The following is a 13,592-nucleotide window of genomic DNA, read 5'->3' on the forward strand; positions in this document are numbered from 1 at the left end:
ACTGAATGATGCTGTCAGTGCACACTGATGGCTTATGTCCAGCCTCTCAGCCACCAGCACTCCCAAGTCCTTCTTGGCACATCTGCTTTCAGTCCCTTTATTCTCCAGCCCGTCCCGACTTGGTGCAGCACCTCGCACTTGGTCTTGTTAAACCTCAGGAGATTCCCATGAATCCCAGTTACCAGAAGGTCCTGTTTCCAAAGGTGCTCTACTTCTATAAGGTGTAACATAATCACTGTGACCACGGTGGCCTGACAGTCCTCACTTTCTTCCTCCAAGGCACTGGATTTCTCCTCCTCAGCTCACTGGCTCTATCCAGCAGCCACCACCCTTCTGTATACATGTTGAAACCAAGGGTCCATGTGCTTTCCGCTTAGGTGAAGTTTTGGTCATGTGCTGTTTTTGGCAGAGATACAGTTAATTTTTTTTCCATTGGCTGTAGGGGACTGTTGTGGATTTGTGCTGAGCACAAAGCTGATAATACAGAGATGGTCTTGTAACTGCTGAGCTAACACAAAACCAAGGCCTTTTCTGCCCCTTGTAGAGCCACACTGGGGAGGGGACTGGGGTGTGTGGGAAGACTGGGAAGAGACACAGCCAGGACAGGTGACGCCAGCTGACCCAAGGGGTATTCCAGATCGTGTGACACCATGCTCAGCATATAAAGTGGGTGGAAAAGGAGGAAAGAAGGGCTATTTTGAGTGATGGTGTTTGTCTTTCCAAGTCACCACTGCACAGGATGGGACCCTACTCTCCTGAGGGTGGCTGAACACCTGCCTGCCCATGGGAAGCAGTGAATGAATCCCTGGTTTTGCTTTGTTTGCATGCACCTTTTGCTTCAGCTGTTGAACTGTCTTCATTTCAACCCTTATTTCTGCCTTAAGACAGACAAAATCTCAAAGGCTCTTGACAACACATAGATTCTTATTTTGGATTATACAGTAAGCAAAACAGTGGCGTCAAGTTCAGATAGACTTTTAGAAGCAAAAGACAGTAATACAAACACTAGTGGATCTGCCCAGGAGTAGAAACAAACAGCAAGGACTTGTCATACAAGGGCAGGTCTGAAGAGGCTGACAACACAATGTGCTTTTGGAGATTACTGCCTCAAAATTATAAGGATTTCTTTCCCCAGTGCATACAGGATTTTGTACTCACTTATTTATCTGAATGACATACTGCTTCATTTCCTTCAGTGCAATGTCTAGTTTGTTAAAAAGATGCAAGTAGGAGTCCTGCATCTCCCAGTCTTCCTGTTTCAGCAGAAAACTGAGTCCCCTTTCTTCCCAAATTGTTCCTCCATTCTGCTGGCCAAAGCTACCATCAAGATCTCCATCTTCTGGGGCTGGACATCTCCAAGATGGTGCAGCCATAGTGGTGATGCAATGCTGAGTATATGAGACTGGATTTAAGGTACCTACTAAACATTAAAGGATCTAGTTAGTATGGCTCTCACAACTTTCTCCACTCCATCTCAGTGATGATCATTTAGAATAAGTGGAGTTCTGACAGGAAAAACTAAAATTTCACTGAACTGTTTTATATAATTACATTATATGACAAAATCATTCTAGAAAAATACCCACAGAAGTTGGGCTTTTTTTCCTGTCATGCTAACTAGATATTTTGAATTTACTGCAATTCAGAAACTGGCTAGATTATGGAAGTAAAGATCTATGTTCACATGTATAGTCATACAGAAAACTTAGAAGCTCTCTAAAAGCATTTGTTGAGAAGTTAATGAATTTGGTTTCTCAGGAATCAGTCTATGCTATTATTCAAGCTCTACAGACATTTATACTTACACACACACATACATATAAAGGAGTAGGATTCTGTCCTTACAGAAGACAAATTAAGTATTTTTCATTTAGAATTGCTGACAGTTTTGGTGCAGTACTTAGCTACCTACCTTAGCTCATATTAAAAATCCTACTTCATAAGCAAGCAGGGGTCCTTTACAAACCTCAATTTGAATAGTCAATGCCATTGCTCAGAAAGTTGGTTAGTCTATAGCTCCCTCTTCCAAACATTCCTGCACTCTGACCGTCACAAGGCAATGAATCAGAAGCATATTAAGTCAGATCATGATAAAAAAAATGCTGGATATAAATAACCAGACTGTAGGAGAAATGCTGCATAGCAGCAATTTATCAGATAACAGATCCCCTGACACAGTAGAGACTTTCAACTCCACTGCATGGAATTTACTTAGTAATGAGAGTAGAAAGCAGCACTACAATGTGATTGACTTCATTTTCCCCCTGAATGAAGCACTAGCATTGCCATCAGCCCCTGCTCACTTTTGGTCTGCAAGTCACCTCTACTAAGGGCAACAGCACCCTGGCCACGTAACTAGCATGAGATCATGCCCAAACAGTTCATCTAGCAAAAAAATGGCACCTGAAGCCCCTCTATGCTTGAAGCCATTACTTCTTCACAACACAAGAAGGTTGCCATTTAACTATAAAATTTTAAGAAGAAAGGGTACTGGCAAGACTATGTTTCCTTAGAACTTATATTTGACCTTGCTGAGCAGTGGAAACACACAGCCTTTTAAACAGATGAAATCAGTATGACTTGGAAGTTAATTATCACCTTGCTCTGGATCAAGACCAATAATAGAAGGTTTCCGTCCAATGCGAATACTGAACGATCTCCCTGCTGAGGTAGTGCTTTTGGGGTATGATACCTCCATGAGGTTAATATGGCAGTTGGTGGGGCAGAAATCCAGGCTGTTGAGGGAATGAGGTTCTGTAACAGCTTGTTTGAAGGCTGGGCTCACCTTTGTTTTCAATTCATCTGCAAACTGGGAGAAATAAAGTAGGTGTGTGCTACTGCACCTTCAAAAAAATTTGAAGCAATACAGACAATTCTTTTCTCTTCCTGCTGCCTACTCCAGAAATCCAGGAATTCAGATTTCTGCTGCAGCTGGAATAACACATTTAAAATAAGCTCATAAAACAACAAAGGAAAGCAGTTAGCTATACCTCCTAGCACTCTCTTTTCAAGCAGCTCAGGTAACTGCACAATAAAAGCACATACTCTTTGTTTGTTTACATCATGATACACTGTAGTCACATTCATGTTAAATAAGACATTCATCAATCTGTTCTGATATTTATTCATTAATACAGTGGAAATTAACCTGCAATAATATGTCTTAACTCACAGCTCTGACAAGCAGAAAGGAGTGATTTACAGACAAGGTATTTTCACTCAAAACTTGCAATTTCAGTAACTTGCAGAACTGTTCTCATGCCTCCAGGATACCCACCTCAGAAACAGCTTGGATTCATTAATAAAGAATACTAAGACCCACTTAACACAATGAAGTATTGTTTCAAGACTTCACCAGTAACTAGTGGTGTTGTACCTCTTGGTAGCTTGTGAGCCTCCTGCTAATGCTTTCCAGCTTAGTGTCACAGATTTGCCGGAATTCATACTGGGGCATGGTGACCACAGCACTGCTTAGGGATATGAGCCTTTCGCAGTTCCTTATGAAATGACTGTCCTCTGCGGCAAAGGCCTCCAAAATCTAAACAAAAAGACAGGATGTCAATGGTATGAGTCCTGGCAGGGAGGGAAAATACAGTTCTCTTCCACTCAGTGAGAGGCAAAGTCCCATGGTTGAATAAAGCTGCCTCCAGAACAAGCTGCCTTTATTACTGCTTGAGAACCACTAATGTGTCTAATAGTCGGAGTCATCTACCATTCCTTAAAAATGTTTAGAATCAGGGAAGTGGATCCAAATATCCACTGCCCAAGTTACCTGCTCTACCATGCTTCCATGGAACATAATGACAACATTACTGGGATGTGACAAACAGTCACTATTAGCTCGTTTTTGTCAGAGATGACCAAGCCACTCAGCACTCTCTGCTGCTTTCCAGTAGCAGCAGTTCTACCCAATTCCTGTAGCAACCCATCCAGCTTCTCAGGTGGGAAAAAGTTGCTTGATTTTCTTGCAAGTTAAAGCAAATTCCTGCCTGAAAAGATTAATCTTAAATATCAGCAGAGTGTATGCTACCAGGTAGATAAAAGCAAGAATTCTACAGCTGAGGGCTCCCCTCCATGTCCTCAACAGCTGAAGTCCTGGAAGCACTTGCTGATTACTCACACCAAACAAGCTATTGTAACTCATTCTAATGAATAAAACTCTAAGCAGGGCTGAGAAGACCAATGTGAACCTCAACTGAAGAGCCAAGCCCACAGAGGCCTATAATGAGCTATATTATTGGTTTCCCATTCCGTTTAGGCAAAAGCTGACCATGTGTGGTTTTCCGTACCTTCGCAGTGAGAATGAAGCAACCTTTTGGTTCCACAATTTTCTCCAGGACAAAGGATTTGATTCCTGCACTGCTAACATATTCATACACCACCCCGTGCTCCAGGTGGGTGTTATCCACAGTGAGGCTGATGAGCGGGGTTTCCTCACCAATGACCAGTGGAGAAATTACAGTCTGTGGTGTCTGGGCTGGAATCAAAGTAAGTCGTTAGACACGTCTGGCAGCACATGTGAACAGAGGCCTGCCCAGGCAAGAGAAACCTGCTGAGAAGAATATTGAATGCAGAGACACATTGGCTCAAAGAATGTCTTGAGCTATGTGCTGCTGCAGACTGAGAGAATATTCTTAGGAAGATACTCGCTGTTGGCCATTAATGGAGCCAGTGACAAAATTTTAGATAATACACATGCTCCAATCCCCATTCTGATGTTCTTCCACGTATGCGTGCCATATACACGCTCAGGACACTACTTCTAGTTCTGTTCACGGATCCTAGCAGAAGCTTATAAGGGAAGGGAAGTATGTAATCTCTGAGTCCTGTTGTCTGCAGCAACTCTCTGGAAGACTGACATGTGAGGCAGGGATGTGGTGAGGAGAAAACATTTTTTAGACAAAGCAGTTCTATTGTCACTAGAGACCACATTCAAGTTCCAGTCAAATTGAGATTTGCCAGGGAGCTGCTCACACACTTCTACCACAGCACTGCTCCAGTTGTTCCACTGCTGGAACACTCTGTGACAGTGAAATTACCAGCATCACCAGACCTTACAGGGGATCCGCACACACGCGCATCTGTTCCCAGAGAAGTTGCCAATGGCATTCAGAGAGTCCTGGCTCAGTCCTTTGGATTAAATTTTGCTTTAGTAGTCTCCCTTAACATCTACTTTTCTGAATAAGCCCTCAACATGAAAGTTGACCTGGTTTTTGAGCTATGCTTTCAAAAGTTGGAGGAAATTCACCCATACCTTTTCCTGAAACAGTGGCAACATGCCCTGAAGACTTACTCCAGATCAAAGTAATTTAACATTCTAATATTTAACCAAAAAGAACAGAAAATGCGGATTATTTTAGGTGGAGTTACTTGCAGATGTTCCCTCTCCATCAGCTACTGCTCATAAATGCATGGTTTGCAGCGGCTACCAAAAGATTCTAAAAATGCTGACTATCTTCATTCCCATAACTGGCTGTCTTGTAGAGCAGAGAGAGTCAAAGGTGCATGATTTCTATGTGCATCGCAATTTTTTCTTCCCCTGAATAAACTGCAGCAAGGAAATATGTCCTCTGGCAGACCTCATTCAATTACAAAGCTTTGCTAAGACAAGAGATATTCTACAATAATAATTACACTTTATATTTCTACTGTCGTTTTCCTCCTGAAAGCCCCTGAATTGTCCCTAGGTTTTCTTCCCCCATGAGAATTTTTACCTGATTCCTGTTGGCTGCTTTGAAGGGGTTCCAGTTCTGCATGTCCTTCTAGTGCAGAGTTGTCTCTGCTGGAGCCCAGGCGACTGCCATTCAAAAATGCAGGGGATGCTGCTTGCTGAACTCTGTCCTCTTCAGCATCTTCATGTGTTCTGTACACCCACTGGTACAACCCCTTTCAAGAGATACAGGCTTCAGCTAGGACCTCAAAATGCCCAATCTCCAAATATTTGGACTACAGAGGTGAATCTAGCCATCAATTCTGTGTCTTCTAAGTAGGCTGAAATATGAACTTTACCCCAGGTTTTCTCTGAACTTCAGAGAACATAAAATTTAGATCAATAGCTGGGTAAACTTCCATGGTTAGTAACAGTTAATAATTTTCAGTACTGTATGCATGAAATGGCTTTCATATTATTTGTAGGTGTTTTGCAACTATGGGAAAATGGAATCAGCCCCCCTCAGTGATAGCAGGACCCTGGCATAACAGCAAATCAGTCAACACAAACATGTCGACGTTCTTTTCCTGACTATTTAGTGAGCATAAAAACACGGGAACAGAGGAGGGCAGAAGAATGGTGGGAAATAATGTACTTCCTTTGAGGTTGTGTGTTCATACCAGTGCTTCCTGCTGCCTGATCCTATAGGCTGTGAAGTGCTCCAGAACTTCCTTGTAATTTCCATGTGTTGCATTATTCCCATTAACTTTCAAAATACACTGCCCTGGATGAAGGCCTACGGCTGCAGCCTCAGAACCTGAAAATTAACAGGAGAGAAGTTAAACAGAAATGCCATCTGCCTATGGATGAGAACACTGGAAAGTTTACAAAAGCTTTCCGGTTAGAAAAAGTAAGAAGAGCTGGGTCAGTCCTGTCATGCCTTTGCTACTATTCAGAGAGCTTTGTTGTGTAAGGATAACATCATGTGTCTATCCTTCATGTTTTCAGCTGTGCTGGCAAAAACAGCCATCTCCTAGGTCTAAATGTATTCATGCTAGAAATTTACATTTCTGTGGGAAATTGTTTGGGATTCTTATATGGGTCTCTTTTAGCCTTATGGTTACATTAGCTATGGTCTTGCTTAAGTACAAACTGTTGTATTTGTTCCAGCCTCTTGCACCTGGAAGACAGAACACTTGCATGTTACACAATTTGCTACACAAAAAGACTATGATGTCAAATGTAACTATTCTTTTCCAGGCAAAATCCAGAAAAAGAACAATGCTCCTAGCTGCAACTTCCAGCTTGCACTCCAAACAGTGAAAAAGTGGTTGCAGGTGCTGCTATAAAATGGTGTAATAAATGTGTGTCCCTGGGAACACCATCTGTGGGTGCTGCCAAACTAACTGCACTCAGCTGGAGATAATAATTTGTTCTGAAGGAAGGAACTGGTGTATGTCTAAAAAGTTGTATTTTCTGCAGCTGCTTAACATGAAGGTTAAAGCTGTGCTTTGCTTGTAGCTAAAGTTAAATATGTCAGGCACAGAAGTAGAAAATATCTCTGTCAAATTGTATTTTCTTCTTTTAAAAAGATCAAGGTGAGCCTTTTGCGTCTTATACTGGCAACTTGTAGCAATATCTCCTGTGTAAGGGAGAAGTAGTCTCCAAGTCTTATGTCATACTTTGTGATGTCCAGATTGTGTTACGGCTTGTCTACCAACCTGCTGGATCCTACAGCACCTTCAGAACCCAGACCCAAACTGTGGATGACTACAGGTAAAAACATTGAGGAATCCACAGACAGCACGACCCTTCAACTTTTTCTCAACCATCTCAGTTTTATGGGCTTTTTTTCCCCTGTGGCTGTTAAGCTTTACCTTAGTAGTTTCAGAAAAAACAGGGGAAGGGTCACTAAGCAAGTCCATTTCTAGCTTGCAAGAGCTTAAGTGAAAGTGCTTTCTAAAGAGTCCATGGTACTGTGCATTGCCGCATTCAAGTTTCTTCCACTGTGGAATTAAATTATTCCTTGTATTGTGTTGATGGGATTAGAGACCCAACATTCAGTTCAAAAGAATGATACCATTTGTCTTAGAACCTATTTAGGTGATAAGCAGTTTGAGGCAGAAAATCTCTTTTGAGGCAGGAAATCTGTTCTATGGTTATGTGAACGTGATTCTTGTCTGTTACAGGTTCTTGTCACTATGGTCACTAAATGTATCAGGATTTGTACAGAACAAGCTAGACAATGAAACCTGAATCTATCTTTGTTGAAATATATATATATACACACACACATACCCACACTTTATATACACACGTCTATCTATTCAGCTGTACTCCCAGCTTAACTGTATCACAGAGTTTCTACTTACCTCTCCCTACTGCGTGAACGTATGGTGGTGCTGCTCCCCGGATCTGAAAGCAAAGCGCTCCAGGACAATCTGGGATTTTAATAATCCTGAAGATAAATAATGGAGAAGAGAAAGCATGGTTTTCATTTAGGCTGCCAGAGTTCTGGGCAGTTCTTAACAGCATCTTTCCTTAGCATTGACAAGTGGGTTTGGATGAAAGCAAGCATCCACAGCATTTACAAATAAATAACAAATAAACAGACCTGAAGAAATATACTCCATCTTCAATCTCCAAGGCAGATATGAGATTCTATTTGTTAATTAAATTTTGGCACTCCTTAATTTATTACATCTTTAAGTGAATAAACATTTGACAGAGACTTTCTAAGGCATTTATATTCACTTCCATTTCTGTGCAAACTTCAGTGCAGCTGTGCTGACCTATACCAGCAGAGGATTTTTTCCCACTAAAAAAATTTAAAAAAACAAAACAGACTGGACAAGACATTCTGGACTAGAATTCAGCAACAAATGTTCACTGAGACTTTCAGTTCTATGGATTACAGATGCTAACAATACACAAGACACTAACAGAGCCAACTCTCATTATAGGAAACAATAATAGACTGAAAAACTGTAAGGGCTGATATTAGTAGTCTCATCAAAAAATAAGCCAAGCTTCAATGAGTGGAAATTGTTTTCCCCTGCACATAATAGAGTATGAGAAGCTTCACACCTGAGAAAGAATGTCAATCCTTGCAATTCAATTTTGTTTGTAGACAAGGAAACCAAAAGTCATCTGCAGTATAAAGAGAACACATGCCAACCTCTCCTAGCAGCCCAAGAGTCACCACTAAAAACAAGCCGTGACTCTTGTACCTCTCATTTTTGTCATGCTTTCCTATTGAGTGGCTTCTGCACAGCAAAGTGTTTACACAGGTTTCACTACAGCTCTAGAAGTACTACTTAGTAACTGACATTTCTCAATAATCTTTTCTCTCTGGCCATCTTGGCACTTACTCCTTTGCTTTGGTGGCTACCAGAAGCCTAAGTGGCCTTCGTGAGCAGAAGGACTGGGATAAGATTGTTTCCACTTCAGCAAATGGGCGTAGGAATACTAAATCCTCATTGATGGAATATATCTTTCTTCCTGCTTGCAGGCCAGCCATCTGCAAAAAGGGAACAAACACCACAGAGCACTTTGGATCACTGGCAGCAACACTGAAAGCTCAGGCTCCAATGTTCAACTGTTCCCTACTTACGGACATTTCTTGGATTACTTTCACATGGAATACCCTATAAGTAGTGTTGGTTCATCAAGTCACTTGTCACTCCCCCTTAAAGTTTTCTGCACTTACAGAAGAAAAAGATATTTTGCCAGTATCTTTAGAAATATGCCACTCTACCAGGTACCTTAGTTTGCAATGGATATATCTTACTACTTTTCTGTTACAAATTTTAAACGGACTATTAAAATAGGAGACTATAAAAAAACAAGGGGTGGGGGGATACAATTGAAAGCTAGGGTCCCATGATAGAGTGGCTGTGACACCCAGTGAGACGCAGAAGTTTGACTTCCCAAACCCTGGGCACAGGAGCTGTGGGCAGTTTTCAGCCATCAGCCTTGCAAAACCAACCTATAGCCAGTCAGCAAATGTAACCTGGTTTGAAGTGGTGATAGAACTGTCTCTGCTTTAAGTGAAGTACTAGCTCTTCATTAGCTTAAAAAGCCATTAGATTTTGACTTCAATCCCTAGGTTTTGCACCTAACTTTAGATATTTGGCAATGGTCACAGATGCAATGACAAGACTGAGATCCCCTACTGTGCCCACTGGACAACAGCCTCAAACATACCCCTTGATGATCTCTACCAGTTAAAATGTAACATAGCAACATTTGGACTAGGTGTTAGGTATCAAGAAAGCAGTAAAAAAATTATTAAACCTTCTAGATTATAATTACTTTATATGATTTCAAGGTTCAGCAGTTGAGGTTCCTCCTAAATGTGGCAAAACCTTTTCTATTCTGCCTGGAATCCACTGACAAGTTTCTTGACTTGAAAAAGGAGGTCCACACAGTACTAGTCTCACAGAGACTCTGGCTCAGGAAGATGCAGATTTAGTTCTTTGATGGACCAGTATTATTAGATCAAATTCAAAAGACAGGCTCATGGTCAAAGACTACCTTGAAAGATCAAGAAAAAGATTCCTTAGAAAATGGTGTGCTGCCATTTTCCTCAAACACAATAGATCTGCAGGCTATTCCCCAAGCTCCCAGCCAAAAAAAAGGGCAGAGGATTATCTGGCAGGCAATGGTTCAAAGCACAGGTTTAGATTAATAACATTTTTGGTCAACCTGTGTTGATTTTGAGCACTAGATAAAGCACAAGTTTGGTTTTTTTGGTGACCAAAAATGAAACAAGAATTAGGAATACTGAAATAATTTCATTCTAACACCCAACTTCAGTTCAGAATTCCTTCCCATGTGACATTTTCAACTTGCTAAAATCAATCCATCCACTTCAGCTATTTCCATTAAGCAAGTAACCCAGGAGTTATTTGTAGTCCAAAGAGTAACCAAAAAAATTTTAATGCTGACATTCAAAAATTCTGTAATAGTTAATTAAAAGTTAATTAATAGTTAATTAAAAGTCCAGGACTTTTAATTAGAAGCTCTGTCTTGTGTGCAAATGTGAAACCCTTGACAAGTCATTTAGTCCTCTCTTATCTTCAGCAATGTATCTGTGCCTTATTTTGGTAGAAGGAAGATGACACTCTGTGCTTCACATAAGAATTCTGCAGGGCTAAATGGGTGATTAAGAAATACTCAAGATCCTAGGACATTTAGGCCATCTATGTGCTTCAAAGAAACGAAGCAAATATATTCTGTAGAACTCCTAAAAAATACCATAGAGAGAAATGATTGCATGCTTTTTAAGGGCAAACACATATCTAAAAACACAGCTTCCATTGAAATAAACCTGTTTCCCCATTAAACATCTTTGCTATCCCAAAAGAATGTTACTTTCCCTCCCTCCTTAAATGAAAGCTGCTAAGGAACCTGAGGTAAGCTGTCATCACACAGATACTGCTCTCATCCTATCACTTACCAATAATTCAAGTCCCCCAGTAATGCTAAAACACTTATCAATTTACAGAAACAGCTTAATACCAGGAATTGTAGAAGACAGCCCTCTTCTATTAGCTGCCTTTAAAGGAAACAGATTTTAAAAGGACGGTTTGTAACTTTTCTAAGTATTGAGACATTCTTAGATACCAAAATAAGAATGTGAGGTCCTACCTCGGCAGAAGACTCTCGTCGAACTGACTTCACCACAATTGCTTTGTTCTTTTCTTCTATGTCAAATCCATAGTCATCTTCTTCTGGTAAAATCTTAAACAGAGCACAATATTTACACAAATTTATGCCTCATAAATATGGAGTTCACAGAAAAGGTGAAGACTGGAGATGAGAAATTAGACTTTTCACTGCAAGCCACAACTGATCTGGACTTCTGTTTTAAGATGGAAAGTGACTACCAGATCATTTGGTCTGATTGCCTACAAAACATGATCCACAAAATTCATCTTAGTCATTTCTGCATAGATCACTTAATATATATTAAAGTAGATTTTCAGAGTTACTCAGGTATGATCTGCAGTCTTTAAGAACTGAAAAATCTATTCCCACCCTTGAGAGTTTTTTCCAATGGTTAATCAACTCTTCCTTTAGAAACTGCATTTGATTTTAACTCCCAGCCCTTCATCCTTCAACAGATCTTTCACTTCTGGATTACGGAATTCATCATTATTCAGTATTTTCCATTGGTGAATGTACTACAGATTCAGCGCAGTTATTTGTTTATTTTTCAGAATACATCCCACCTACCTGATAATGAATGATCTGAATGCTTCTCAGCTATAAGTTTCACGCAAAATGCAGATCTCAGGCCTACTTTTTATAGATCTAACTACACACTACATAATTCTACAGCATAATGGCAGTCTGATGGCTAAAATTCTATCTAATGATAGGACAATTGCTGACATCCATAAGTCCTTCCTCTACAGACAGGCACACAGGCTTTGTAAGGGAAAAAACACCAACTCCATACCTTGTGCTCAGTTTGTACCTTACATGGTAGACAGAAGTCTTTCTAATTCTTGCTCCTGAATTTCTGCTTCCTCTTGTTTACACTGAGGTCACACAGACCCACCTTATACACATTCTTTAAAATCATATCAATCATGACAAATATACATTTCCTTCATTCTTTTCTAGTAGTTTATTAACAACAGTAAAAAGCTTAATAACTCACTTCGTATTACTGAAAAACAAACAAAGCCTAGCTACTGGCAAATGGACAAGTGGAAAATCTAACTGATAAATATCTTGCATTTGAGTAAACATTATGTATTTAAGAATCATCTGATAAAACAGAACTGATTTAAGAGGAAAAATAAAGCTACTCAATCTAGCATGCCATGGAGGAAAACAAATTACTCAGAATTGTTTCTTTGCTTCTGATGATTTTTGCACTATTATAAATGCTGTCACTTTTCCTTTAAAGTCAATTACATCAGATTATAAAGGTCTTTTAATCGAAAATCACCTAGGAAAAAAAAATCCAAGAACCAGAATAGTTCTGTCCTGCAGGACCCATACAGTCAAGTTAAAATAATGTATAGCAAAATTTCTGGGGAAAAATCCTTATCAGGTGATATTCACATTAGACGATGCACAAGAAAGTGCATCCTAGAAGTTAAGTTTGCCAATTTTGGCTATTTTTAAGTATTTTCAGAAACAATGCTAGTAGTGCTTGTTCAACAAAGGACTTTGGAAAATCAGCTAAATTGCTGGTTAGATTTTTAATGTTGCAAGTGGAATGAGTTTCAGCCCAACACAACATGCAATTTATCACTTCATATTTGAGATTAAACGGAAAATTTCTGGACTACCTCTCCTCTCCAATTTGCACTTTACATTTGAAGGGAGTATTCAGACTCTTCTGCTGAATTTTAAAAGCATTTGTGAAATAGACATTTAAAAACCTGGAGGCTTTGATATGCCTAACTTCAGCTGCCGTATTTCTTACCAGAAGACTCTTTCCCAGGATGTTTTCCACAAGCTTGAAGTCATTACGCAATTGTTTGCTCTTGGAACTGGTGCCCTCCATCTCCTCATCAGCATAAAAGCGGAAATATAAGGATTCATCCTTAAATTCACTTTTCTCCAGCACTGAAAATTAGATATATGAAATATATATGCATTTACATGGAGAAAAAAAGAGAGAAACAGAGGAGAAAGTTAAAGGAAATTCTAAATATTTCCCCCATCTTTACAAAACACAGACCTTGATGCATCTCTATCAGCCAGTTCCTCAGCTCTGTATTTTTAAGCTAATTCTGTGTTTTAGGACAAGAATTTTCCTGACAGTGCATAGTAGCTCATAACATGATGCGACCTCCCTGGCATGCAGAACTTACATAAAATGCTAAAGAACCTCTTGGAAGGAAGATGCTACTCAAGCCTCATGCTCCTTTCCCACATCCAAATGAATATTAAAAACTATAAAAGGAGCAAAGATGGG

At 40.0% G+C, this 13,592-nt stretch overlaps 1 protein-coding gene across 3 annotated transcripts in view; it reads right to left on the reverse strand.

Annotated features, from left to right (window-relative positions):
- The window catches only part of PREX1 (phosphatidylinositol-3,4,5-trisphosphate dependent Rac exchange factor 1), a 111,130-nt gene that overhangs the window by 15,400 nt on the left and 82,138 nt on the right, over positions 1-13,592 (reverse strand). For 2 of the 3 annotated variants that reach the window (XM_064730256.1, XM_064730254.1), the window contains exons 16-25: positions 13,098-13,240; positions 11,303-11,395; positions 9,022-9,170; positions 8,023-8,108; positions 6,331-6,467; positions 5,715-5,886; positions 4,290-4,477; positions 3,377-3,538; positions 2,599-2,809; positions 1,159-1,420 (exon numbers count right to left, since the gene is read on the reverse strand). In XM_064730256.1, coding sequence (XP_064586326.1) covers positions 1,159-1,420; positions 2,599-2,809; positions 3,377-3,538; positions 4,290-4,477; positions 5,715-5,886; positions 6,331-6,467; positions 8,023-8,108; positions 9,022-9,170; positions 11,303-11,395; positions 13,098-13,240 — 1,603 coding nt within the window. The remainder of the gene's footprint in view (positions 1-1,158; positions 1,421-2,598; positions 2,810-3,376; positions 3,539-4,289; positions 4,478-5,714; positions 5,887-6,330; positions 6,468-8,022; positions 8,109-9,021; positions 9,171-11,302; positions 11,396-13,097; positions 13,241-13,592) is intronic. The other variant, XM_064730255.1, reaches the window with a different exon arrangement.

This window comes from Zonotrichia leucophrys, chromosome 20, assembly GCF_028769735.1.
Source record: "Zonotrichia leucophrys gambelii isolate GWCS_2022_RI chromosome 20, RI_Zleu_2.0, whole genome shotgun sequence".
Lineage (NCBI taxonomy): Eukaryota > Metazoa > Chordata > Aves > Passeriformes > Passerellidae > Zonotrichia > Zonotrichia leucophrys.